The sequence below is a fragment of the Neoarius graeffei genome, chromosome 5, assembly GCF_027579695.1.
Source record: "Neoarius graeffei isolate fNeoGra1 chromosome 5, fNeoGra1.pri, whole genome shotgun sequence".
NCBI classification, from domain to species: domain Eukaryota; kingdom Metazoa; phylum Chordata; class Actinopteri; order Siluriformes; family Ariidae; genus Neoarius; species Neoarius graeffei.
Window position 1 is genome coordinate 7,866,309 of NC_083573.1, and position 27,940 is coordinate 7,894,248.

The following is a 27,940-nucleotide window of genomic DNA, read 5'->3' on the forward strand; positions in this document are numbered from 1 at the left end:
TTGGGAATTTTATCTGTAATAAGTGAAATAACATGTAATGCATCGAGTTTATAGAGGAAATATTATTAACACTATACTGATACTGGGTAGGGCCTCATTTTGCTCTCAAAACAGCCTCAGTTCTTCATGGCATGGATTCCACAAGATGTTGGAAACGTTCCTTTGAGATTCTGGGATTCGTGTTGATATGATTGCATCATGCAATTCCTGTAGATTTTTCAGGGGCACTTTCTCCTCTTCTGTCACATCCCAAAGGTGTTCTACTGGATTCAGAGTCCGTGACTGGAAAGGCGACAGAAGGACACTCAACTCATGTTCATGAAACCAGTTCGAGACAACTTTTACTTTGTGACATGGTGCATTATGATGCTGGAAAACGGTAAATTGTGGTCATGAAGGAATGCACATGGTCAGCAACAATACTCAAAAAGGCTGTGGCATTTCAAGCGATGATTGATTGATTGGTATTAACAAGCCCAAAGTGTGCCAAGAAAACATTCCCCACATCATTACACCACCCCCACCAGCCTGAACTGTTAACACAAGGTAGGTTGGATCCATGAATTCATGCTGTTGGTGCCAATTTCCGACCCTACCATCTGCCTTGGCAGAAATTAAGACTCATCTGCCCAGGTTGTTTTTCCAGTCTTCAGCTGTCCAGTTTTGGTGACCCTCTGCCCATTGCATCCTCAGCATTCAGTTCTTGGCTGTCAGAAGTGGAACCTGACTGGTTCTTCTGCCGTTGTAGCCATCCATGCATCCAGCTCAAGGTGTGACATTGTGTGCATTTTGAGATGCTTTGCTGATCACCACAACTGTACAGAGTGATTATCTGAGCTCGTGTAGCCTAGTGTAGCTTAGACTGGAAATACACCCTGAGCAGATGAGTCTTGATTTCTGCCAAGGCAGATGGTATGGTTGGAAATTGGTGCCAACAGCATGAATTCATGGATCCAACCTACCTTGTGTTAACAGTCCAGGCTAGTGGGGGTGGTGTAATGATGTGGAGAATGTTTTCTTGTAGCTAGTCAGCTCAAACCAGTTTGGCCATTCTCCATTGACCTCTCTCACCAACAAAGCTATTCAGAATAAACTCTAGTAACTCCAAGAATAAACTCGAGTTTGTTGTGCATGATAATCCACAGAGATCAGCAGTTATAGAAACATTCAAACCAGCTCATCTGGTACCAGCAATCATGCCACGGACAAAAGCACTTGTTCCTTATTCTGATGGTCGGTGTGAAGATTAAACGAAGCTGCTGGCTTGTATCTGCATGATTTTATGCATCACAATGCTGCTACATGATTGGCTCATTCAATCATTGCATAAACAAATGTTGCCAGGCAAAACAAACTTTGCCCAGCAGCACTTATTTTATACCTATATGTTGATAATGGTGATATTTCTCAATCATCAGCTGTCAGGTTATAGTCTGATGAAAATCCATGACCTCGAGTTTGACATTTCAAAGTCACTCAAGGTCAAAGATCATGGTGCCAAATGAAAGCCCATATGGGACTTCTTATATGTTGATGAGGGTAAACATCTGGCTATCATGAACCATTTTACAGTGAAAGCCCTTTGAAAACCCATGACCTTGAGTTTGACCTTTCAAGCTCACTCAAGGTCAAAGATTATGGTGCCAAATGAAAGGCCATACGGGAGTTCCTATATGCTCATAATAGTAAGCATCTGTCTATCGGCAATGGTTTTTGAGTTATAATGGAAAATATGTTATTTTGACCGATGACTTTGAATCCCCAATCGCTACAGAGACTGTCCAAGCTACCCCATCATGCAGCATATGGTTGGAAGCAGAATTGAAAGATGCACATTTTGGTTTCGGTGTGAAGTCAAAATGATGAATTTGAAGAAAGTTATCGCAAAAGAAATGATTTTGACCTTTCCGGTGAGCTTGACCCGATTACCCCCAGAATTTAACCAGGTAATCTAGAGACCGTTGCCCACCTATGATGAAAATTTGAAGTCAATTGGTGCAAGCATCTAGACGCTAGATTGTTCACAGACGGACACACAAACAAACAGACAAACAAGCCGCACTGATTACAATACCTCTCCCTGCTTCCTCCGTAGCGGGCGAGGTAATAAGTATGTGTACGAGTGTTCTTATTAAAGTGTTCAGTGAACGTATACTGTATATCAGAGAACAGGCATTTCCTGGATATATGATATGTAGGGTGGTCCCCGAATTTTTTTTTTAGGATTTTGTTACGACCACCTTACCTTTTTTTTACATTGCCTAAAAGAAGTTATTGTGCGAAATTTGGTTAAGATTGAACAATGCTTAGAGGTGCCACAAAGCCATTAAAGTTTTCACTCAAGACACAATATAAAATAATGTGGCTTATTAACTGTTTCATATTAATACAAACAATACAGTAATATAACTTCCTGTGTTCAAAGTAACAATAGCTATTACTTGTCTGTGATTTTCTAAACCCTTCGGTATTCTGGTATCTTGTGGAGATAAAAGAACACACTAAGGTGGGGTTTACATTAGACCGTATCAGCGGATCATCAGATTAACGTTTTTAAAACGATTAGCGTGCACACAGCAACACCAATACACGATTCGCGTGCGCACAGCAACACCAATACACGGATACGCTCGGCTCCGCAGGCATCCTGCGCTCCAAATCACTCCGCCCTGAACAGCGAGTGCCCTCTGGAGGGTGCGCACTCCGGCCCTGCGCAGCTCACAGAGCGCGCGAGTGAAGTGCACAAGCAGTGATTCGGGACTGAGCCGCTGTGTGTGTGATCCCAGCGCATATCACTTACCACTTGCAAGTGGAAGGATGGCAAGCCTAAAGACAATCATAACTACACAATGGGCAGTATTTGCATCAGTATTTGCAGTATTTTCATACTTTTATACTCTTTAATGAAAGGTGATACAAGGCGGAAGTCCGCGCCGTTTTTCAGCAGTCGCGTCACATGACCAACGCCAGCGAATCAGGAAGGTGGATGTCACAGTGACGTTGTCCAATGACGACGCCAGCTAGAGCTCAGCACAGCGTATCCGCGTATTCTCAATGTTTACACAGCACCGGACCAGACACAATCTGGATTGAATACGTGGACCCTGGCGGATTCCCGTTTCCCGGCGTTTCCAAGCGTTTTAATGTAAACGGACAGTGCATCCGCGAAGAAAACGAGACAGATACGGTCTAATGTAAACTTGGCCTAAGGACTTCCCTAGCAGAAGGAAGCTTTCTCCCAGACAGTTCCTTGGAAGTGGGACCAATTAACCAAACATAATTGTCCTTTCTGGTTTTGTGCTTTGCACCACCGGTACTACTTGTATTACTGTTGCTAGCCATCTGAAAAACATAGAAAGAAAAACATTCACAACTTCATCAGCATATTACAATCAGTGCTCATTGTTTAAGAGCCCCTTAGTGCATGAAAGTTAACCTTCTATCAGTCTATAAACTCTTCCTGCCTCTTCTTTTTCATAGAAGTGGCATATTCCCTCTAGAACTGAGACTTTTTGGGGGTTTAAGATCTTCTCTCCACCAGTCTACGCACCAACTAATGTTAATGGCTTAACCCGATTTGCAACCTCGTGTGGCACCTCTAAATATTAACCAATTTTTCTGAAATTTTGCTTGTTGCCTTCTTTTAGCCTATATAAAAAAAAATGGTAGGGTGGTGTGGTGTGATGTGATTTTGCTGAGTGGGCAGAGCTTGAAGCATTTTTCAAAGTTTCAGACAGTGCAGTTGTGGATAAAAACAGTACAGTAAACATGTTTCTGTTGCGTTTTGATATTTGATTCTCGAGCTTTAAACACCATATGTCTATAACACTGTGTCATGAGCCACTCAGCTGTGTTTTACTGCTTAATTCTCTTTCCTACTTGGAAACGTTTTATGAAATCCCAACAGCTGTCTTCTCCATCTGTGCCAGTGAAAACAGTTTAGGGTTTTTTAAAAAACTTTCTCGTCAGAATCAGAATCACTTTATTAATCCCCGGAGGGAAATTCAAATTTGCTACCAAGCTCCTGAATCAACGAAGAAGTAAACATGTCTAAAAATAGAAGATAAAATCGTCTGAAAAAAAGAATAAATAAAAATAAAATAAATTTAAATAAGTTCAATAACTGAAGGAAAAGCAAAATGAAGTGATTTTAAATACAATGATTCCTATATGGGCGGCACGGTGGTGTAGTGGTTAGCGCTGTCGCCTCACAGCAAGAAGGTCCGGGTTCGAGCCCAGCGGCCGGCGAGGGCCTTTCTGTGCGGAGTTTGCATGTTCTCCCCGTGTCCGCGTGGGTTTCCTCCGGGTGCTCCGGTTTCCCCCACAGTCCAAAGACATGCAGGTTAGGTTAACTGGTGACTCTAAATTGACCGTAGGTGTGAATGGGAGTGTGAATGGTTGTGTCTATGTGTCAGCCCTGTGATGACCTGGCGACTTGTCCAGAGTGTACCCCGCCTTTCGCCCGTAGTAAGCTGGGATAGGCTCCAGCTTGCCTGCGACCCTGTAGAACAGGATAAAGCGGCTACAGATAATGAGATGAGATGATTCCTATATACATATATTGCACCTGAGTTAAGCCTTGGTCACAACCAGCCGTACGTGCTCCTACGGCCGGTCTACGTGCAAGAAACGCACGGAGGGCGCCCGTGTGACGTGCTGATTTTCGAGCTGTAGACTGGCCGCAGACTGGCCGCAGAGGTTCTTTGTCATGTCAAACAAACTCTACGGGCGCTTACGTTTTTTTCAGGTTGCAAGACAAACTTACGGCCTCATGTGACTTCCGTACGGCCGACGTGCATCTTTCGTACGATTTGCTGGTGTCAGGTTTGGGCAAAATGTCAATTTTTTTCGCACGTTGCACTTGCGGACTCCGTATGTGTGTCGTGCGCCCCACATACGTAATTAGCGCGGCCAATGCACGTTCAGATATTTCGTACGTCATCCATGTGTGTCGAGTAAGTCGGCCGTGCATTGGCCGTACGGCAAGAGGGCGTCAATCGCACGAAAACTCGGGTATATAAAGCTGCATGGGTGCCTACGGCCATTTGTACACGTAGGCTTTAATTGAGAGAAAATCCAATTTCATTTCATTGCACTGCTTCAATATGCCGAAGGCAAAAGGGAAGAGGAGGATAGAAAAGGTGTCGGAGACGGAGGAGAGAGAGGGGGTGACAGAGAGGGAGGAGAGAGAGAGGACAAGGACAAGGAGCAGTGAGGAGGAGGATGAAGACCACGACAGTGGCCAGCAGGCCAGGAGTTTGTCGTACTCTTTCGGCGTAGCAGACGAGGAGAGGTTGGTAGATTTTTTCCGTGCCAACCCTTGTTTCTAAGACAAGACTTTGGACCTGTACATCAATGCCATCCACAAACGGAAATTGACAGGGCATTGCTACTGAACTACACACAACTGGTGAGTATTGACCTGCTAAATACTAATTATGGTGCTGTTTTGGCATTTTCTTAGTAAAAATCCAACGTCGTTGGTACGCACAACGTACAGATCGTGCGCAGTTCTTGCAACCTTCATACGAAGCCTGCATGGAACGCACAGTCAGTACGATTAGTGCACGTTTGAAGGACGTTGGTCTTACAACTACGTGCGTTGGCTGTACGAATGAAGCAACAGCCGTACGTCCGAGCAGCCTCAGATTTCGTGCGTGGTACGCACGTTCAACTTCCAGGTTGTACGTTGGGTGTGCGGTGATCTTACTCCTTCATGGTCACCACAACTACGTTCTCCACGAACAAAAAAAAAACGCAGCGATTTGGGAAACGCCAAAAATCGCACGGCCAAAAAATCGTACGTCCGGTTGTGACCAAGGCTTTAAGGATACATGGTAAGACAGTGTACCACAGTTATACAGTAGTATTGTACAGCTTGACTGCAACAGGTAGGAATGATTTCCTGTGTCTCTCAGTTGTGCAGCGTGGAAGAATCAGCCGTTTACTGAACGTGCTCCTGTGGCTGATCAGCTCCTATGTAGAAGGTGGGAAGGACAGTCGAAGATTGTTTTTATTTTGGACAGTGTCCTCTTCTCCAACACCACTGTCAGAGAGTCCAGTTCCACGCCTACAACATGGCCGGCCTTCCTGATGATCTTATTGAGTCTGTGAGTGTCCTTCACCTTCAAGCCGCTGCCCCAGCAGACGACAGCGTACAGGATGGCGCTGGCCACCACAGACTCATAGAACGTCCGCAGCATCGTTCGGCAGATGTTGAAGGACCGCGGCTGTCCCAGAAAATAGAGATGGCTCTGGCCCTTTTTGTAGACAGTGTCCATGTTTTTGGACCAGTCCAGTTTATTATCCAAGTACACCCCCAGGTACTTATATTCCTCCACCACGTCCACACTGATCCCTTGGATGTTAACAGGGTTCACCGGAGGCCTGATTCTCTTCAGATCGACCACCAATTCTTTCGTCTTCGTCACGTTGAGCTGTAAGTGGTTCTTCCTGCTCCACGTGACAAAGTTGTCCACCACCATCCTGTACTCGCGCTCATCACCACCGGTAATGCGTCCAACCACTGCAGAGTCATCAGAAAATTTCCGGAGGTGGCAGGTCTTCGTGCAGTAGTTGAAATCAGTGGTGTAGAGAGTGAAAAGGAAAGGAGAAAGGACAGTCCCTTGCAGAGCCCCGGTGTTGTTGATCACTCTGTCCGACACACAGCACTGCACACAGTGGGGCATCCACCGACATCGCTGTCAACTTCTCACCCAGCAGAGCCGGCCGGATGGTGTCAAAAGCACTGGAGAAATCAAAAAACATGATCCTCACAGTGCTGGCTGGCTTGTCCAGGTGGCCGTAGACTTTGTTGAGCAGGTAGATGATCGCGTCCTCTACTCCAAGACGGGGCTGGTAGGCGAACTGAAGGGGGTCAAGAAGTGGTTGGACCATATAAATTGGGTATGATTTCAGGGTGATGCCCTACATTAGTGCCTGTTTTGTGTTTGTAGAGTGAATATGTTGCATCGTTGCATGTTCTGCTATCACCAAAGCAACTAGGAGTTATGGCCCTTTTCCACTACCCTTTTTCAGCTCACTTCAGCTCGCTTCAGCTCACTTCAGCCCGACACAGCTCGCGTTTCGACTATCTAAGAACAGCACGACTCAGCTCGCTTCAGCCCTGCTCAGCCCCCAAAACTCGCACGGTTTTGGAGTGGGGCTGAAGCGAGCCAAACCGAGCCGAGTGGGGCTAGGGGCGTGAGGAGACACTCCCCTGTGCACTGATTGGTGAGGAGGAGTGTCCTCACATGCCCACACACGCCCCACGAGCACGCTGGGATCTGTAAACACCGTAAACCCGGAAGAAGGAGAATTACGAGAATTATGAAGCCTTATGCGCCTCGCCTCATCTATACGCTCTTGCCAGTATCTGTTGGCGTTGTCGGTGACAACAAGCCACAGCACCAAGACCAGCAACACTAACGACTCCATGTCCTCCATGTTTATTGTTTACTATCCGGGTCGTGAGACTACCGCTTAAAAGGTCACTGATGTTACTGTTTGCGCCGCCTAACGACATCACCTGACGTCCACCCACTTTCGCTAACTCCACTCAATGTGTCCACCCACTTCCAGCCAGCACGGTTCAGCGCGGTTGTAGTCGAAATGCAACTCCAACAGCCCCACTCAGCTCGACTCAGCCCAACTCAGCACGGCTCGGCTCAGCCCAACTCAGCCGCGTTGGTAGTGGAAAAGCGGCATTAGTCAGATTAGTCCACGGACTGGCATATAACAGCCATTTAACATAAATAGATATTTGTTGCATCTACAGTAGTGTGCGAAAGTCTTAGGCACATGTGAAGAAATGCTGTCGACAAAAACTGGCTTAAAAATCACGAAATGAAATGTTTCAACATTTAAGGATGCTATAAACGGTAATAAATGAAACAAAGTCAATATTCGGTCAATATTTCGCATGTCAGACGTCCTGACAACTTGGAAAATGACATCATGACAACTTGTCCCTTACAAGGTACAGCGAACTCTGCATTAGTTACGACTTCGGTAGTGAACAGTTGTTCGCTCACAAGCATCTTTTTCCTCTCTTCAAATTAATACGACAGCTTGCAGTGTTCCCAAGAAAAAAGCCCCAGTGTAATCTGTTACGACAATATCGAAAATTCATCAAAACCTTCCGACCGGTAAGGGGTATTGAGATTAAATCTGTGATCTGGATTTCAGATTTCTGCACACTTTACTCCATATCATGCTGACACATCATCTGGTGAGCCAGTTTCAATAGAAGTCATAGGATATGCTCACGCCACCATGTTTCACACATGCAGTACGATGTAAAAGAAATGCCTTAGACCAAAAATGGCTTAAAAATAATAAAATGAAATGTTTCAATATTAAACAAATACTAGAAACAGTAATCAGTAAGCTATAATAAATCAATACTACGAAGTCAATATCTGGTGTGGGACGACCCTTTGGTTAAAAAAAAAAAGTCGTCTCAGGTCCAGTGAGTGCAGTTTTATGCAGAAACGAGCTGTATGTTTTACTGAGCATCTTACGGGACCAGCCGCAGTTCTTCTGGACACTTTGACTGCCACACTCGTTTCTTCATTTTGCACCAAAACTTTTGCACCAGCCTTCATTATGTTTTCTTTTTTTAATCTGAAAAGTGCTCTCTTATGGAATATGCTGCTCAGATACAAACAAACGTTTTTGGGTTTGTTTGTTTGTTTGTTTTTCTGTAACTTAATTTTTTGCTGGAAAAAAACGAACGTTTGGAACTCTAAAATGTTTTTGTAGCGACTCGATAATGTAGAAGTCGTAAAATAGAAATCGATAACAAAATTTTTGTGAGGAAAAAAAAATAGGGTGCATATTTGCACGGTACCATGTTTATTTATTTATTTATTTATTTATTTGGTTATTTTATGATGGAATTGTTTGTTTGTTGACGTATTACTTTTTGAGTTATTACTATATGTTTCATGAACTGATGAATTTATTCATGGTTTTTTTTCAATCCAAATGAATTCAAAATATTAAAAACAAATTATAATTTGGGTTGTTTGGTTTATGTAGGTATAATAAAACAGAGCGTTTAAATTATGTTTAATTCATAAATGAGAATTTTAATTGCACGATACCGAATTAAGTACATGAATTATTTACAGCTACAAATGAATGCGATATACTGTATTTCAAAAATGCATTGGACAGAATGTTTTCGTTATGGAGCTCCTTCTCTACTTTTCCATTTGTTCTCGTGTTATTTATAGCGAACATATGACACATATTTATTAAGATTTTTATTTCTTCAACAATTTAAGACAAATTAATATACAACCCCGATTCCAAAAAAGTTGGGACAAAGTACAAACTGTAAATAAAAACGGAATGCAATGATGTGGAAGTTTCAAAATTCCATCTTTTATTCAGAATAGAACATAGATGACATATCAAATGTTTAAACTGAGAAAATGTATCATTTAAAGAGAAAAATTAGGTGATTTTAAATTTCATGACGACAACACATCTCAAAAAAGTTGGGACAAGGCCATGTTTCCCACTGTGAGACATCCCCTTTTCTCTTTACAACAGTCTGTAAACGTCTGGGGACTGAGGAGACAAGTTGCTCAAGTTTAGGGATAGGAATGTTAACCCATTCTTGTCTAATGTAGGATTCTAGTTGCTCAACTGTCTTCGGTCTTTTTTGTCGTATCTTCCGTTTTATGATGTGCCAAATGTTTTCTATGGGTGAAAGATCTGGACTGCAGGCTGGCCAGTTCAGTACCCGGACCCTTCTTCTACACAGCCATGATGCTGTAATTGATGCAGTATGTGGTTTGGCATTGTCATGTTGGAAAATGCAAGGTCTTCCCTGAAAGAGACGTTGTCTGGATGGGAGCATATGTTGCTCTAGAACCTGGATATACCTTTCAGCATTGATGGTGTCTTTCCAGATGTGTAAGCTGCCAATGCCACACGCACTAATGCAACCCCATACCATCAGAGATGCAGGCTTCTGAACTGAGCGCTGATAACAACTTGGGTCGTCCTTCTCCTCTTTAGTCCGAATGACACGGCATCCCTGATTTCCATAAAGAACTTCAAATTTTGATTCGTCTGACCACAGAACAGTTTTCCACTTTGCCACAGTCCATTTTAAATGAGCCTTGGCCCAGAGAAGACGTCTGCGCTTCTGGATCATGTTTAGATACGGCTTCTTCTTTGAACTATAGAGTTTTAGCTGGCAACGGCGGATGGCACGGTGAATTGTGTTCACAGATAATGTTCTCTGGAAATATTCCTGAGCCCATTTTGTGATTTCCAATACAGAAGCATGCCTGTATGTGATGCAGTGCCATCTAAGGGCCTGAAGATCACGGGCACCCAGTATGGTTTTCCGGCCTTGACCCTTACGCACAGAGATTCTTCCAGATTCTCTGAATCTTTTGATGATGATATGCACTGTAGATGATGATATGTTCAAACTCTTTGCAATTTTACACTGCCGAACTCCTTTCTGATATTGCTCCACTATTTGTTGGTGCAGAATTAGGGGGATTGGTGATCCTCTTCCCATCTTTACTTCTGAGGGCCGCTGCCACTCCAAGATGCTCTTTTTATACCCAGTCATGTTAATGACCTATTGCCAATTGACCTAATGAGTTGCAATTTGGTCCTCCAGCTGTTCCTTTTTTGTACCTTTAACTTTTCCAGCCTCTTATTGCCCCTGTCCCAACTTTTTTGAGATGTGTTGCTAATTTCAAATGAGCCAATATTTGGCATGAAATTTCAAAATGTCTCACTTTTGACATTTGATATGTTGTCTATGTTCTATTGTGAATACAATATCAGTTTTTGAGATTTGTAAATTATTGCATTCCGTTTTTATTTACAATTTGTACTTTGTCCCAACTTTTTTGGATTCGGGGTTGTAATTCTGCTGAAACATCCGCATTTTTGTAACACTTATTTGTCGATATTTATTGCTGAATTGGGTTAAATGTCACACTGGATTTATGTGGAAAGACGCTGGCTAAGCAATGAACCTAATATTAGCACCTTGAAATTTTAAGAGGAAGAGGCACTTTCGTCCATCATATACACACGATGTACACTACCGTTCAAAAGTTTGGGGTCACCCAGACAATTTTGTGTTTTCCATGAAAAGTCACACTTTTATTTCCCACCATAAGTTGTAAAATGAATAGAAAATATAGTCGAGACATTTTTCTGGCCATTTTGAGCATTTAATCGACCCCACAAATGTGATGCTCCAGAAACTCAATCTGCTCAAAGGAAGGTCAGTTTTATAGCTTCTCTAAAGAGCTCAACTGTTTTCAGCTGTGCTAACATGATTGTACAAGGGTTTTCTAATCATCCATTAGCCTTCTGAGGCAATGAGCAAACACATTGTACCATTAGAACACTGGAGTGAGAGTTGCTGGAAATGGGCCTCTATACACCTATGGAGATATTGCACCAAAAACCAGACATTTGCAGCTAGAATAGTCATTTACCACATTAGCAATGTATAGAGTGGATTTCTGATTAGTTTAAAGTGATCTTCATTGAAAAGAACAGCGCTTTTCTTTCAAAAATAAGGACATTTCAAAGTGACCCCAAACTTTTGAACGGTAGTGTACTTCAGGCTGTGCTCCTGAAAATATCGTGCCAGTGGATCGTGTTTGGGGAACCGGGAGTGGAGCGATTCAGCAGCAGATAAATAATAAATAAATATGAAATATAAATACGTTTGGAAGGGAGAGAGCTCCCCGAGACCGCCGATGTGGTCTTCGAATATTGTTTGTCAGATCGGGTTTATTTTAAGCGTTAAGATTTATGGGAATCAGCAGATATGATGGGAAAGGGACCGATGCAGAATGTAAATAAAATGTAGTTTATTTATGGTATTCACTTTTTAAAAAAAAAAGAAAAGAAAAAAGGCTGGTGTCTTTATCTTGCAGCATATATCAAGTAACATGGGTATTATTATTATTATTATTATAAAAGAAAATTGTTTTAATATATTTATTGAAAGACAACACCCAGTGCATCTTGATATAAGATGAATATGTTTTTTGGATATCGGGATGCTCCTATCCCATGGTCCATTACCTTGTTTGAAAAATGGTGATTTTGTATATATTTGCATCATCAAGAATGGATAAACATGAAATATTTCATTCAACTTTTTTTTTTTAATTTTGCTAATACGTGTCGCTTTCTAGCCTCACAATCCAATCCAGTTATTATTGTTTTTACTGAGGTTAACAGTCTTACTGTCTCTTTTCATAAAAAAAGTCATTTAAGTGGAAACTTAGCATATTAGCAAAGCACTAATAATGACAGTAGACACATGTACAGTGTCTTGCAAAATTATTCATCCTCCTTCATGTTTGTCCTGTTTTGTCGCATTACAAGCTGGAATTAAAATGGATTTTTGGAGGGTTAGCACCACTTGATTTACCCAACATGCCTACCACTTTAAAGGTGCAAATTGTTGTTTTATTGTGACACAAACGATAATTAAGATGAAAAAACAGAAATCTGGAGTGTGCATAGGTATTCACCCCCTGCCAAAGTCAATACTTTGTCAAGCCACCTTTTGCTGCAATTCCAGCTGCAAGTCTCTTGGGGTATGTCTCTATTAGCTTAGCACATCTAGCCACTGGGATTTTTGCCCATTCCTCAACGCAAAACTGCTCCAACTCCTTCAAGTTAGATGGGTTGCATTGGTGTACAGCAACCTTCAAGTTATGCCACAGATTCTCAATTGGATTGAGGTCTGGGCTTTGATTAGGCCATTCCAAGACATTTAAATGTTTCCCTTTAAACCATTCCAATGTAGCTTTAGCGGTATGTTCGGGTCATTGTCCTGCTGGAACGTGAACCTTCGTCCCAGTCTGAAACCTCTGGCCGACTCAAACAGGTTTTCCTCCAGAATTGCCCTGTATTTAGTGCCGTCCATCTTTCCTTCAGTCCTGACCAGCTTTCCTGTCCCTGCAGATGAAAAACATCCCCACAGCATGATGCTGCCACCACCATGCTTCACTGTAGGAATGGTGTTCTCAGGGTGTTGGGTTTGTGCCACACATGGCATTTCCCATGATGGCCAAAAGATCAATTTTAGTCTCATTTGACCAGAGAATCTTCTTCCATGTGTTTGGGGAGTCTGCCACATGCTGTTGGGCAAACTCCAAACGTGTTTTCTTAAGCAATGACTTTTTTTCTGGCCACTCTGCCATAAAGCCCCGCTCTGTGGAGTGTATGGCTTAAAGTGGTCCTATGGACAGATCCTCCCATCTCCGCTGTGGATCTTGGCAGCTCCTTCAGTGTTATCTTTGGTGTCTTTGTTGCATCTCTGATTAATGCCCTCCTTGCCCAGTCTGTGAGTTTTAGTGGGCGGGGCCTTCTCTTGTTAGGTTTGTAGTGGTGCCATATTCTTCCTATTTTGCTATAATGGATTTAATGGTGCTCCGTGGGATATTCAAAGTTTGGGATATTGTTTTAGAACCCAACCCTGATCTATACTTCTCCACAACTTTGTCTCTGACCTGTTCGGAGGCTCCTTGGTTTTCACGTTGCTTGCTTAGTAGTGTTGCAGAGTCAGGGTCCTTCCAGAACAAGTTGATTTATACAGACATCATGTGACAGATCATGTGACACTTTGATTGCACACAGGTGGATCTTAATCAACTAATTATGTGACTTATGAAGTGAATTGGTTGGACCAGCTCTTATTTAGGGGTTTCATATGAAAGGGGGTGAATACCTATGCACACTCCAGATTTCTGTTTTTTCTTCTTAATTATTGTTTGTGTCACAATAAAACAACAATTTGCACCTTTAAAGTTGTAGGCATGTTCTGTGAATCAAATGGTGCTAAGCCTCCAAAAATCCATTTTAATTCCAGCTTGTAATGCGACAAAACAGGACAAACACCAAGGGGGATGAATACTTTTGCGAGACACTGTATTCCTGTATTGTGAGACACTGTGCACACCGCCACTCTTGGGCACTTCAACCCAAGGCTGTCCCATGTTAACCGAACATATGGCCGTCCCATATGTCCTTTATGTTTCAACCATAATTCAACACATTCGAATTCTTGATCCTGATAGGTCAGAAGGTTTACCTTCCCCGAAAGACGTTATGCTTTTTTTGTAAAATAATTGTTTCCGCTTCAAGAGAGAGCTGAAACTGGAGACTCCTTCCGCGAATGTTAAATAATCTTCTGCCTTCGAGCAAACATCGCCATATCAGTGTTACTATACACTGCGTGCACAATTATTAGGCAAGTTGTATTCCTGAGGATTAATTTTATTGTTGAACAAATACAGTGCTCTCAGTCAATCCAAATTGTTAATAAACCTAAAAGCCGAATGTTTAACAAAAGAAAAGGGAGTTTAGGGTTTCTCAAGGGAATATGCACAATTATTTGGCAACGTTTAGCGTGCAGAATTGTTATGCAACTAAATTAAAAGCTACAGTTTTCCCATCTCACTTGTTTATTTTAATTTTTAGAGCAAGTGTAACAAATAAACAACTCAGAATTAACAAATAAACACTTTTTTGGCATTTCAAAAATATTCAGTGACCAATATCGCCACCCTTCTTTGCAATAACTGCCATGAGCCTTCCATCCATAGAGTCTTAGGGCGTATTCACACCTACGTTGTTTGGTCCGGACCAAACGACCAAACGAACCAAATTTCCCTTGGTCCGGACCTTTTGGGTTGGTCTGAATACAAACCACCGAACTCTGGTCCGGACCAAACAAGCGGATCGAGACCGAGCTGCAAGGTCGGACTCAGTCCGGACCAAAGGAACCCTGGTGTGGATCTTTTGGAGGTGTGAAAGCAGACCGGACCTAATCTGACAGTTTTGCTTTTTTGTACCTCCGGAGCTTCCGTCGTTTGTCGAGCATTATGGGAAACAGAGTCTTGACACTCCACCGCAAAGTGCCAACACTGTTTCGGTTGTCAAGGGAACCTTACAACAGTCGTTCAGTCATTCAGACCAGTGGTAGGCTAGACTACAGAGTACAAAAAATGAGTAGGGGGCAAACGTGGGCCGAGGAAGAAACACGTACCCTTGTGGATATATGGGCAGATGTCCACACATCTGAGCTTTTGGAGAGAACACACAAAAATGCAGACGTGTTTGCTGTATTCAGTGAGAAAATGAAGGAGAAGGGGTTCACGCGCTCCCCAGAACAATGTCGGTTAAAAGTGAAGAAACTCCGTCAGACCTACATTAAAATCAGACACATTCTTTCAAAAAGTGGCGGTACTAGCGACGCAAAAAAGAAATTCATCTATTACGATGGATAAGGCGAATATCCCGACACATACCTCCTCCGTCTTGCGTGAAGAGCCAGAACTGTCACAACATGATGTGCGCTCATCAGCGCTATCCTCCGTAGCCGCCTTGCCCTTTGTCGTCGTCGTCGATAAATTACTTGTACAACAGCATAGTAATCGCACAATTGTGAAAACAGTAAAAACTGGAAAAAACATATAGCTTTGATGACATTAAAAAGAATAACAGCACGGAAAGCCTCCATGACTACTTTTGAACTTAACGCTTTGTGCGCGTGTCGTCTCTGACCAGTAGCTGAACGACCTCAGGGCGCGTGGCTTTGTTGACAGATTTTGGTCCGCTAACTAAAATGTAGTGTGAAAGCGAACCGCACCAAAATGAAAAAATAAAAAAAACATTTGGTTCGGACCAAAGCAAGTGAACTATCGAACTATCCTGGTCTGAATACACCCTTAGTTTTTTGATTTGTCGATGATCAACTTTTTGTGCAGCAGCAACACGGCCTCCCAAATGGTGTATTGTCTTCCCTTACTCGAAATCTTACGTTTAGGAAGGTTCCCACAAGTTCTCAATAGGGTTTAAGTCAGGTGAGGAAGGGGGCCGTGTCATTACTCTCATCTTTAAGACCTTTGCTGGCTTTGCATGTGACGGCCCATCGTCCTGCATAAAGATCACGGCCTTCTTGAATGATGCAGATTTCTTCCTGCTTGAAGAATGTATCTTCTAGAAACTGGCAGTAGGTTTGGGAGTTGATTTTAAATGCATCTTCAATGGTCCAACTCGCTCATCCTTAATAATAGCAGCCCATACCAGTACCCCTCTTCCACCTTGCTGGCGCCTGAGTGGAAGTGTGTCCATTAGTTATCCAGCCACGGGTCCATCCATCTGGTCCATCAAGAGTCATTTCATCCGTCCATAAAACCTTTGAAAAATCTGTCTTCAGATATTTCTTGGCCCAATCTTGACGTTTCAGCTTGTGAGTCTTGTTTAGTGGTGCTCGTGTTTCAGCCTTCCTTACCTTGGCCATGTCTCTGAGCACCGAACACCTTGTCCTTCTGGACACTCCAGGTAGGTTGCAGTTCTGGAATATGGTGGCACTTAAAGGACCCATGGCATAGTGGTTTGTTGATGCTTTAAACGGGCTCGTGGAGGTTTCCGGATGTTATATCCGCAGCCTTTCTCGAAATGAACCCTCGGCACGTAGATATAGCCTCCTGGGAGAAAGCCCCATTTCAGCGCTTTTCCCAGTGCGTCGTTTTGCTAATGAGAAGCAGGAGGCGGGGAAGGGTAGAGGGTGGGGGCGGGTCTTATCATTAATATTCATGACATGTAAACGTGTTACCTCTGATTGGCTAACAGCACTGTGACGCTACCTCTAGTGGGTCAGAACAAGCGGATGTGGGTGTCTTACTATGGCGAGAGAGAAGGAACAAACCGCGAAGGGAAAAATACCGCGCGCTGACGTCATTAAGATGCGACGCGAGGAAATAAAATAAATTCAACAAATGTTTGGGTTTTTACTGAACAAACAAACAAATAAAATGAACGAGTGACTTAAAAAAAAGAATGTGGGTGTCTTTGTAAAAACTGTTTTGATTGGCTATTATAACAGAGCATGCTGCATGCTTTTTGGTTTTGTAGCGCAGAGTACCTGGCTAACTGCAGGAAGCGGTTAGCTGCACAGCTAATGTAGCCATTGCAAGGCTAACATGGCACCGATTTTAAAACACGGCAAAACGACTTAACAGTTATACACTTACTTGTTCTGTGTTTGTTGCTGATGCGGCAGGGATGCTTGGTACGGACCCAGGCTTCAGTGACAGTTGATGTGCAAAACCTGCCCTGTACTGTCCCAAGTTGTGGAAACATTCCTCAGGAAAATGCTTCCGACAAACATACACCGTCTTAGGTAGACTCGACGGCGTATTATTGGAGTAAATAAAATTAAGCCACTGCGTCTTCAGGGGCTCTCCCGTCGGCAGTAAAAACAGACTCCTTTCTGTGTTGTCACATCCATGTACAGCGCAATTTCCATGTTTCGCTCGCTTAGGTGACGCCATGTTGTTGTGTCCTCTATGGTCTCCTCACTACAACTGGGCGGGCAATCCATACAGTGGGTGGGAATCCAGAAGGGGGGCGTGGGGATCATCTCCCTTGCTGACGTAGTAAAGGGAAGGGTTTATCAACGTGCCTTTTTGACGCGCCATTCTCAAATGTTGGGCATAGTTTGGTTTACACATTATGAAATTTCTAGCCACTGGGGTGACTTAAGAAGGTCAGAGGAACTCATTTTAACGTTAAAAAACCTCAGAAAGTGAAAATTTCATGCCATGGGACCTTTAAGGATAATGGGTTCCTGGCAGCTTCGTGTTTCATCCTTCTCAAGTCTTTTGCGGTTAATTTGTGTCTTTTCTTCTCCACACGTTTTTTGCGACCCCGTTGTCTATTTGCAACAAAACGTTTGATCGTTCTGCGGTCACGTTTCAATAGCTTTGCGATTTCAAGACTGCTGCATCCCTCTGATTGGCATTTTACAATTTTTGTCTTTTCAGTGTCTCTTAAACCTTTTTTGGCCCATTTTGCCTGAGATAAAGAAGCTGCCGAGATGCATAATATATGCATAGAAATAATGGTCGGGTCAGAGTACTCACTCGCCTAATAATTGTGCACGCAGTGTAGAAACGATAACGTATTCGAATTACAGCTGGATTCTGAATTCTGTTGTTCTAGAAAGCGAATCAACACCTGATCAGTGTGACCAATCCGAACGTGGTATAATCCTGTCTTTCTCTCTGGGTGTCAGGAGTATTCGCTGTCTAAGGAACATCATCCACTGGAATCTCATCTCCGCCTTCATCTTGAGAAATGCAACATGGTTCATCGTTCAGCTCACCATGAGCCCTGATGTACACGAGAGCAACGTGGTGAGATGCAAAAGACGTAAAAATGTTGATGTGGCATCCAGTGTGATCACCTCGGAGCCAGTGCACTCTTGGAGTTCGTTGGTGTAAAAGCTATTTATAGTTCATATTTATTTATTATTTATCTCCTGCTGACTCTCAAGTCAGCAGATGCTTAGTCTGGTAAGATTTGAAAGATAACTCAGCATGTCTGTATCTGCTGGACAAGCAAAAAGTTATTGAAGGACGTTCAAACTTTTTTACAAAGTCTTTTCTGCTCCTTTCTTTCTACAGCCATGGTGCCGTTTAGTAACAATGGCATATAACTACTTCCACATGGCCAATTTCTTCTGGATGTTCGGCGAAGGCTGTTATCTCCACACAGCCATCGTGCTCACCTACTCCACCGACAAGCTCAAAAAATGGATGTTCATCTGCATCGGATGGTGTAAGTCCTGACAAATTCGATCATCAAAGTACAAACAAAACATTACGAGGATAAGTTCATAGAGGTGATTTACAACTCGGTGATATTTTCAGCAGACCTATCACTCGAGCAAATTAAGTCCAGTATTTATGCCGGGAAAGTCTTCAGAATCGGATCACGCACGTACTTAAGTAGACTATCTGGGTTGCTCATTTTAACAGCATCTGGCCCACTAACTTTAAACAGAACCACTTGCCTTTAAAACCAAAAGAGAAGAAATCGGGGATAGAAAATGCGGACTGAAAAAAAAAAGCAAACAGAATTTCTTCATACAATATAACATAAAAGCAAGAGACAATTTCAAACGTATGATGATGAATAATATGGTTGAGAAGATGGCATGCATGGAAATAAACATCTACGAATAATCAGAATTCGTTTAACAGTATCGCTCCATGAATCGTTATTCACCAGCTTAAAAATAGCACTTGATCCAGCACATCTTGTTATTTTGAATCTTTTTTTTTTATTACTCATGCACACAACTTAATCTAGACCTGGTATACTATATCAGGATCATCTCATCTCATCTCATTATCTCAAGCCGCTTTATCCTTCTACAGGGTTGCAGGCAAGCTGGAGCCTATCCCAGCTGACTACGGGCGAAAGGCGGGGTACACCCTGGACAAGTCGCCAGGTCATCACAGGGCTGACACATAGACACAGACAACCATTCACACTCACATTCACACCTACGGTCAATTTAGAGTCACCAGTTAACCTAACCTGCATGTCTTTGGACTGTGGGGGAAACCGGAGCACCCGGAGGAAACCCACGCGGATACGGGGAGAACATGCAAACTCCACACAGAAAGGCCCTCGCCGGCCCCAGGGCTCGAACCCAGGACCTTCTTGCTGTGAGGCGACAGCGCTAACCACTACACCACCGTGCCGCCCATATCAGGATCATGAAATCACAAAATGGAGGGAATCTATTTTATGCTATGAATTAAATCATTTGCGTGTAAAATAATTTTTTGACGAGACAACAGTGTTGGAAATAAGGAATTTTAAGCAGACTGTCACAGGACGGACAAGTCTGACATGTTGTCTGTCTGTTCAAATTTCAGTCAAAGGCCCGGAACAATGTGGCTGGGGGTCCGGGGCCCGCCTTAGGACCCCTTAAACTGAAGGGCTTTAGATGCCTGGAGATGCTTCTCAGCTATTTCCAGGCACATTTTTGTGATCTTCAAAGGCCAAATTACACTCGACATTAGTTGCTAATTACACTACAAATTGAATATAATTTACAAGAAAATGTCGAAAGAGGGCGGCACGGTGGTGTAGTGGTTAGCGCTGTCGCCTCACAGCAAGAAGGTCCGGGTTCAAGCCCCGTGCCCGGCGAGGGCCTTTCTGTGTGGAGTTTGCATGTTCTCCCCGTGTCCGCGTGGGTTTCCTCGGGGTGCTCCGGTTTCCCCCACAGTCCAAAGACATGCAGGTTAGGTTAACTGGTGACTCTAAATTGACCGTAGGTGTGAATGTGAGTGTGAATGGTTGTCTGTGTCTATGTGTCAGCCCTGTGATGACCTGGCGACTTGTCCAGGGTGTACCCCGCCTTTCGCCCGTAGTCAGCTGGGATAGGCTCCAGCTTGCCTGCGACCCTGTAGAACAGGATAAAGCGGCTACAGATAATAAGATGAGATGAGATGTCGAAAGATTCAAGAAAAACATGCTGAAAGTTCTACACAAGAAAACAGGAGCACACACAGGTCAGTTCCATGTCGAGAAAAAAGTATGGAGGGGGCAAGGATGGTCCGATTGGTTACAACTTACTGGTACTCATGCAGTATATCGGTACGATCATAACGCTCATGAAACATTCTGTCAACAATGACTATTTTTTATACTATGTTTATAGCAAGTCTATAAGAAATGTTGTCATTAACAGTGCAACGCGTTCTTACATCATGGAGTTCAAATTTTGAGGACGAGATTCCAAGTAACTTTGTCACAAAATGACTTTTAAAATGACTCAAAACCAGGCATGGTCATATCATTTGGCATTCAGACTCAAATCTGCTGGACTAGAACTTAGAAAGTAGAAGAAAACACCGTGAAAGAAAAACCAATCCAAACCGAAAGAGTGAAAGTGATTATCATGGCGTTACCATGTCAATAGTCTTTTATGAATGCGTACTGTAACTGCGCGCTCAGCGCTCCGACTCCAGTGTGACTGAGTAAGGGGACAAGTTTTACGTTTCATCTCATTTCGGTAATTTAAAAAAAATATGATTATTGGGGCGGCACGGTGGTGTAGTGGTTAGTGCTGCCACCTCACAGCAAGAAGGTCCGGGTTCAAGCCCCATGGCCGGCGAGGGCCTTTCTGTGCGGAGTTTGCATGTTCTCCCCGTGTCCGTGTGGGTTTCCTCCGGGTGCTCCGGTTTCCCCCACAGTCCAAAGACATGCAGGTTAGGTTAACTGGTGACTCTAAATTGAGCGTAGGTGTGAATGTGAGTGTGAATGGTTGTCTGTGTCTATGTGTCAGCCCTGTGATGACCTGGCGACTTGTCCAGGGTGTACCCCGCCTTTCGCCCGTAGTCAGCTGGGATAGGCTCCAGCTCGCCTGCGACCCTGTAGAACAGGATAAAGCGGCTACAGATAATGAGATGAGATGAGATGTTTATCGTGCTTGTATGATAAAAACCCGCGAAGATATTTATCAAAATACATGACCTACTCATTCTAAACCTACCGAGCTTCGCCGGTGAAGCTCTCGACCCCAGAAGGCGAAAATATGATGGAAAAAACACTTTGTCAGGGTCGAAAACCTGTCGTAGTCTATTTTCTTTTAAAGATAGACTGCCTTTCGGATTTTTTAAGTTCAGGTCATCAAAAGAATTTTCCCGACACCCAATTATTTTTGTTCAGTGGACCAAAAGCTACTGAATTTGAATCACAGACTTCCAGTTTTATTTGTTTTTTTAACAGCGCAATGAATGAATTTATCTCCACATGGCCCTAAATTCCCAGCTATTTTTTCCTGCTTCACCATGACCCAATTCAAGATACTACGTCATGCAGGATGTGGTGGGCTTTCCCTGTCCGCACAAGGAGGCATTGTGGGATACAAATTTGAAACAGGAGAGAAAAACGGAGGGCGTGAGTGTGCGAATAAAACGTGAAAGACCGACTACAGGAACGGAAAGAAAGCAAGAAGAAAAGACGTTACCGTATGTTCTAAACCAAGGAAAGGAAACGCAGGACCAAACTAATAAATATCGGCGCTCAGCGAGCACCTCGGTGTGATCAGCTGTTCGTTTAGCGACAGAATGATGGAACTGTCAGTGCACGCTCAAAGGTAAACCTGCACACACACACACACACACACGGACTTCCTCTGTCTGCTTGAACGCACAAAGCGAGCGATTTCATGCACGTTATTTGCTTTAATCCCTTCAAATTAAAGAACTTCCCAGCCACAGAATGGCCTGATATTTTGAGATATGACAGAATTAAACATATATCACAATGACCAAGGGAACCAAATTTCACTGATTTTATGAAATCGAAAGGCCACCTCGCTTTAACGTTCATGGTATACCTACCCAACTGATAACAGCGTCACGTGGCGTCATGCCAGAATGCAGTCCTACTCACTGATGAGCGGTGACTTGTCATTCAAGAGCGTCTGTGATCGGCCAATCGCAGGCCGTGTTACGACATTACGTATTCGCCCAGTGTAACGTTTGGAAGAGAAGTAGATCAGACCCATATCTTTACAATTTTTCATGAGCCATCCGGTTTGATGCTTTTGAAATACAGACGGACAGATGCGAAAATTACAGGTCAATGTCTGCCGGAACAGCATTATTTCCCACGCTGAGACAACATTGTGCCATGTGGATTAATAAATATACCTGTTTGTTTAGGTATTCCTTTCCCTATTATTGTTGCCTGGGCCATTGGAAAGGTGTACTATGACAACGAGAAGTAAGTGCATGTTTACAGTAAATGCCAGAATAGATTACATGACACTACTGCAAAGATTTATGTTTGGTGGTATGGTTTTTAATACCCAAGGCTGAGGTTTGGGGGTTTTTTTCAGAAATTTTCATACTTTTATTTATATATGTTCCTTTCTTTTCTTTCCAAATATAAGGTGTTGGTTTGGGAAGAGAGCAGGCATATACACAGACTACATCTACCAGGGCCCCATGATCCTGGTGCTTATGGTAAGAAGACATTACAGTGTCCAGATACACTGACGTAGCCATGTTTCTATTAGAATATTTTCTCACTGATTTAATGCATAACATTACGAATGAACAGCGACAGTAATACTAACATTTGAATACTAATCCCGCCTCAAATACAACCCCGATTCCAAAAAAGTTGGGACAAAGTACAAATTGTAAATAAAAACGGAATGCAATGATGTGGAAGTTTCAAAATTCCATATTTTATTCAGAATAGAACATAGATGGCATATCAAATGTTTAAACTGAGAAAATGGATCATTTAAAGAGAAAAATTAGGTGATTTTAAATTTCACGACAACAACACATCTCAAAAAAGTTGGGACAAGGCCATGTTTACCACTGTGAGACATCCCCTTTTCTCTTTACAACAGTCTGTAAACGTCTGGGGACTGAGGAGACAAGTTGCTCAAGTTTAGGGATAGGAATGTTAACCCATTCTTGTCTAATGTAGGATTCTAGTTGCTCAACTGTCTTCGGTCTTTTTTGTCGTATCTTCCGTTTTATGATGCGCCAAATGTTTTCTATGGGTGAAAGATCTGGACTGCAGGCTGGCCAGTTCAGTACCCGGACCCTTCTTCTACGCAGCCATGATGCTGTAATTGATGCAGTATGTGGTTTGGCATTGTCATGTTGGAAAATGCAAGGTCTTCCCTGAAAGAGACGTCATCTGGATGGGAGCATATGTTGCTCTAGAACCTGGATATACCTTTCAGCATTGATGGCGTCTTTCCAGATGTGTAAGCTGCCCATGCCACACGCACTAATGCAGCCCCATACCATCAGAGATGCAGGCTTCTGAACTGAGCGCTGATAACAACTCGGGTCGTCCTTCTCCTCTTTAGTCCGAATGACACGGCGTCCCTGATTTCCATAAAGAACTTCAAATTTTGATTCGTCTGACCACAGAACAGTTTTCCACTTTGCCACAGTCCATTTTAAATGAGCCTTGGCCCAGAGAAGACGTCTGCGCTTCTGGATCACGTTTAGATACGGCTTCTTCTTTGAACTATAGAGTTTTAGCTGGCAACGGCGGACGGGACGGTGAATTGTGTTCACAGATATTGTTCTCTGGAAATATTCCTGAGCCCATTTTGTGATTTTCAATACAGAAGCATGCCTGTATGTGATGCAGTGCCGTCTAAGGGCCCGAAGATCATGGGCACCCAGTATGGTTTTCCGGCCTTGACCCTTACGCACAGAGATTCTTCCAGATTCTCTGAATCTTTTGATGATATTATGCAGTGTAGATGATGATATGTTCAAACTCTTTGCAATTTTACACTGTCGAACTCCTTTCTGATATTGCTCCACTATTTGTCGGCGCAGAATTAGGGGGATTGGTGATCCTCTTCCCATCTTTACTTCTGGGAGCCACTGCCACTCCAAGATGCTCTTTTTATACCCAGTCATGTTAATGACCTATTGCCAATTGACCTAATGAGTTGCAATTTGGTCCTCCAGCTGTTCCTTTTTTGTACCTTTAACTTTTCCAGCCTCTTATTGCCCCTGTCCCAACTTTTTTGAGATGTGTTGCTGTCATGAAATTTCAAATGAGCCAATATTTGGCATGAAATTTCAAAATGTCTCACTTTCGACATTTGATATGTTGTCTATGTTCTATTGTGAATACAATATCAGTTTTTGAGATTTGTAAATTATTGCATTCCGTTTTTATTTACAATTTGTACTTTGTCCCAACTTTTTTGGAATCAGGGTGGTAGTTTCAAATACCCATGCGCAGCTTTACATCTTTTTCCCACTTCTATATAGGGTCAATGTGGACAGGTTGACCGAATAGGCTTAAGGGCCTTGCCGAAGGGCCCAACAGTAGCAGCTGGGAAGTGTTAATGGGCTCTGATTTGCTCAGATCTGGTCATTGTAGCCTCAGATTCCTGTTCTTTGCTGAAGGAACTCGAACCTGATGTGGTATTCTGTGTCATGACATGCTTTTCTGCTCACCACGGTTGTAAAGCATGATTATTTGGGTTACTGTCAAGGTCAAACCACTCAAACCGCTCTTGTCTTGTCCGATGTCATCAATGAGGCGTTTCTACCATAGACCCTCGACTCACTGGATGTTTTTTTGTTTTTTGCGCCATTCTGTGTCAAAATCAAAGTCTTTCCCATGCCATGTGGTGCACAGGGCGGTGCCGATCTCCGTTTCCGTAGCCCTCGGCCTCTCGCCTATTACATAGTTAGGGTTACGGGGGGGCTAGTCCTCTGGTAACCGCGAGAGTTTGACTACCCACTCGCATCTGTATTGCAGCGTGCCTTGCCAGACGGCAGTAGACACCATTTTTATGATGGTCTTTGGTACGCTCTCCCGATCGCTAACCACTAGGCCAACTCGCGGTGCCATTCTGTGTAACCTCTGGAAGATCTCAAGAGGTCAGCAGCTTCTAAAATATTTGCCAAGCCCGTCTAACACTAACAACTATGCTACGGTCAAAGAGATGACAGTTTTTCCTCATTCTGATATTTGCTGTGAATATTAACCGAAGCTCTTGACCTGTATCTGCACGTTTTCATGCGTTGTGCTGCTGCCACATGATTGGATAACTGAATGAATGCATGATCAGATAATGGGATGACACGACTGCAAAATGAATCTGAATGCACTGAAAATGTTTATTCGTTCAGAAAAACATGCTTGTTAAAAAAAAAAGAAGCAGTCCTTTCCAGTGTGATTTAGTGTTTTGCTGATTGATTGTGATACGTCATATTCTTTCGACAGATCAATTTTGTGTTCCTCTTCAATATAGTCAGGATCCTCATGACCAAACTCCGAGCGTCCACCACATCCGAAACTATCCAGTACAGGTACACACACACTCTAGATGAAACCTGTAGCGCTCAACATGGCGGCTGTCCTACATTAGGACGTGTCTGCATGCACAGATATCGGACACTTTGTTGTGTTAGTTATGTAGAAACGTGAAATTTTGTATACTTTTGGTGTTATAATTGGAGCCAAAAACCACCTGAAGAAGAATCCTTTTGTCGAAGAGTTTATGAAAATCTTGTCACATTTTGTCAACTTTAATTACATCGATTGTCAATCTGTAGGAAGGCTGTGAAGGCCACGCTCGTCTTACTGCCTCTGCTTGGGATCACGTACATGCTGTTCTTCGTAAACCCAGGAGAAGATGAGATCTCGCAAATCGTCTTCATTTACTTCAATTCTTTTCTGCAGTCCTTCCAGGTAGGCCTTAGGTACCCGAGTTGAGGTGAAGCAGGGTCCAAATCAGAAGGTGTTCATATATTTTTGATTACAGCAGCTCTGGAAGTAGTCCGGGTCTTGGGAAATCATTAACTGTCTGCATTACAGCACCCTGGCATTGATTATTTTCTATATTTATTAATTGATTTATTAAAGAACAAAACATTTTATGTTCATTTATTATTGACATTATGTGGAGCGTTTGCCAGACAAGTCTGTGTACAGTGTCTTGCAAAAGTATTCATCCCCCTTGGTGTTTGTCCTGTTTTGTCGCATTACAAGTTGGAATTAAAATGGACTTTTAGAAGGTTAGCACCATTTGATTTACTGTACACAACATGCCTAACACTTTAAAGATGAAAAAACAGAAATCTGGAGTGTGCATAGGTATTCACCCACCCAAAGTCAATACTTTGTAGAGCCACCTTTTGCTGCAATTCCAGCTGCAAGTCTCTATTAGCTTAGCACATCTAGCCACTGGGATTTTTGCCCATTCCTCAAGGCAAAACTGCTGCAGCTCCTTCAAGTTAGATGGGTTGCGTTGGTGTACAGCAATCTTCAAGTTATGCCACAGATTCTCAATTGGATTGAGGCCATTCCAAGACATTTAAATGTTTCCCTTTAAACCACTCCAGTGTAGCTTTAGCAGTATGTTTAGGGTTGTTGTCCTGCTGGAACTGTTAGGGTTTTGCTGGGAATCGAACCCAGGTTGCTGGTGTAGTAATCCAGCAAACCCCCACTAGGGCACCAGGGGAATGACTCAAGTACAGAGGAGTGAGGCGAAAGTAGAATAGAAAAAACAGTTTATTTACAATGTTCAAAAAGTCCAAGGCAAAAAAGTATAATCCAAACGCTCAGAAGATAAATGGGAAAAAATAAAAAATCCAAAAGTTCAAAGTCAAATCAAAAGCCAAAAGTCAGAAAAGAAAAGGCAAAAATGCAAACGCTCAGAAGATCCAGAATGTAAAGTACATAGTCTAAAAGAAAGCAAAATACCCAAAAACACAAGGGCATAAGCAAGGCACACAGGACAGAGGTTACTAGCCATAAGCAGCACAAAGACTCCGTGACTAGAGGCCAAACTGAGGGAGTATAAATACACAAAATAAACTGAACACAGGTGACCATAATGAGGACTAGGCGGGGCACAAGGCACATGAAAAACAAAAGCACATGGCTGTCAAAAACAAACACAAAACACAGAAGCAGTGGCGGCCTCTAGAGGCCAAAACAAACATGACAAGATAAAAACATAACAGCGGCCTCTAGAGGCCAAGACGGTCCCCAGTCCTAACAGGAACGTGAAACTTTGTCCCAGTCTCAAACCTCTGGCCGACTCAAACAGGTTTTCCTCCAGAATTGCCCTGTATTTAGTGCCATCCATCTTTCCTTCAGTCCTGACCAGCTTTCCTGTCCCTGCAGATGAAAATTATCCCCACAGCATGATGCTGCCACCACCATGCTTCACTGTAGGAATGGTGTTCTCAGGATGTTGGGTTTGTGCCACACATGGCATTTCCCATGATGGCCAAAAAGATCAATTTTACTCTCATTTGACCAGAGAATCTTCTTCCATGTGTTTGGGGAGTCTGCCACATGCTGTTGGGCAACCTCCAAACGTGTTTTCTGAAGCAATTACCTTTTTCTGGCCACTCTTCCATAAAGCCCCGCTCTGTGGAGTGTACAGATTAAAGTGGTCCTATGGACAGATACTCCCATCTCCGCTGTGGATCTTGGCAGCTCCTTAATTTAATTGGATTTAATGGTGCTCCGTGGGATATTCAAAGTGTGGGATATTTTTAATAACCCGACCCTGATCTATACTTCTCCACAACTTTGTCTC

General features: G+C 43.0%; 1 protein-coding gene across 1 annotated transcript in view; it reads left to right on the forward strand.

The window, feature by feature from the left end:
- Window positions 1–27,940, forward strand: part of LOC132885865 (corticotropin-releasing factor receptor 1-like) — a 64,550-nt gene that overhangs the window by 28,080 nt on the left and 8,530 nt on the right. The window contains exons 7-12 of the mRNA XM_060920386.1: window positions 18,095–18,215; window positions 18,486–18,639; window positions 22,548–22,608; window positions 22,778–22,850; window positions 25,612–25,697; window positions 25,944–26,079. Of these exons, the coding sequence (XP_060776369.1) occupies window positions 18,095–18,215; window positions 18,486–18,639; window positions 22,548–22,608; window positions 22,778–22,850; window positions 25,612–25,697; window positions 25,944–26,079 (631 nt within the window). The remainder of the gene's footprint in view (window positions 1–18,094; window positions 18,216–18,485; window positions 18,640–22,547; window positions 22,609–22,777; window positions 22,851–25,611; window positions 25,698–25,943; window positions 26,080–27,940) is intronic.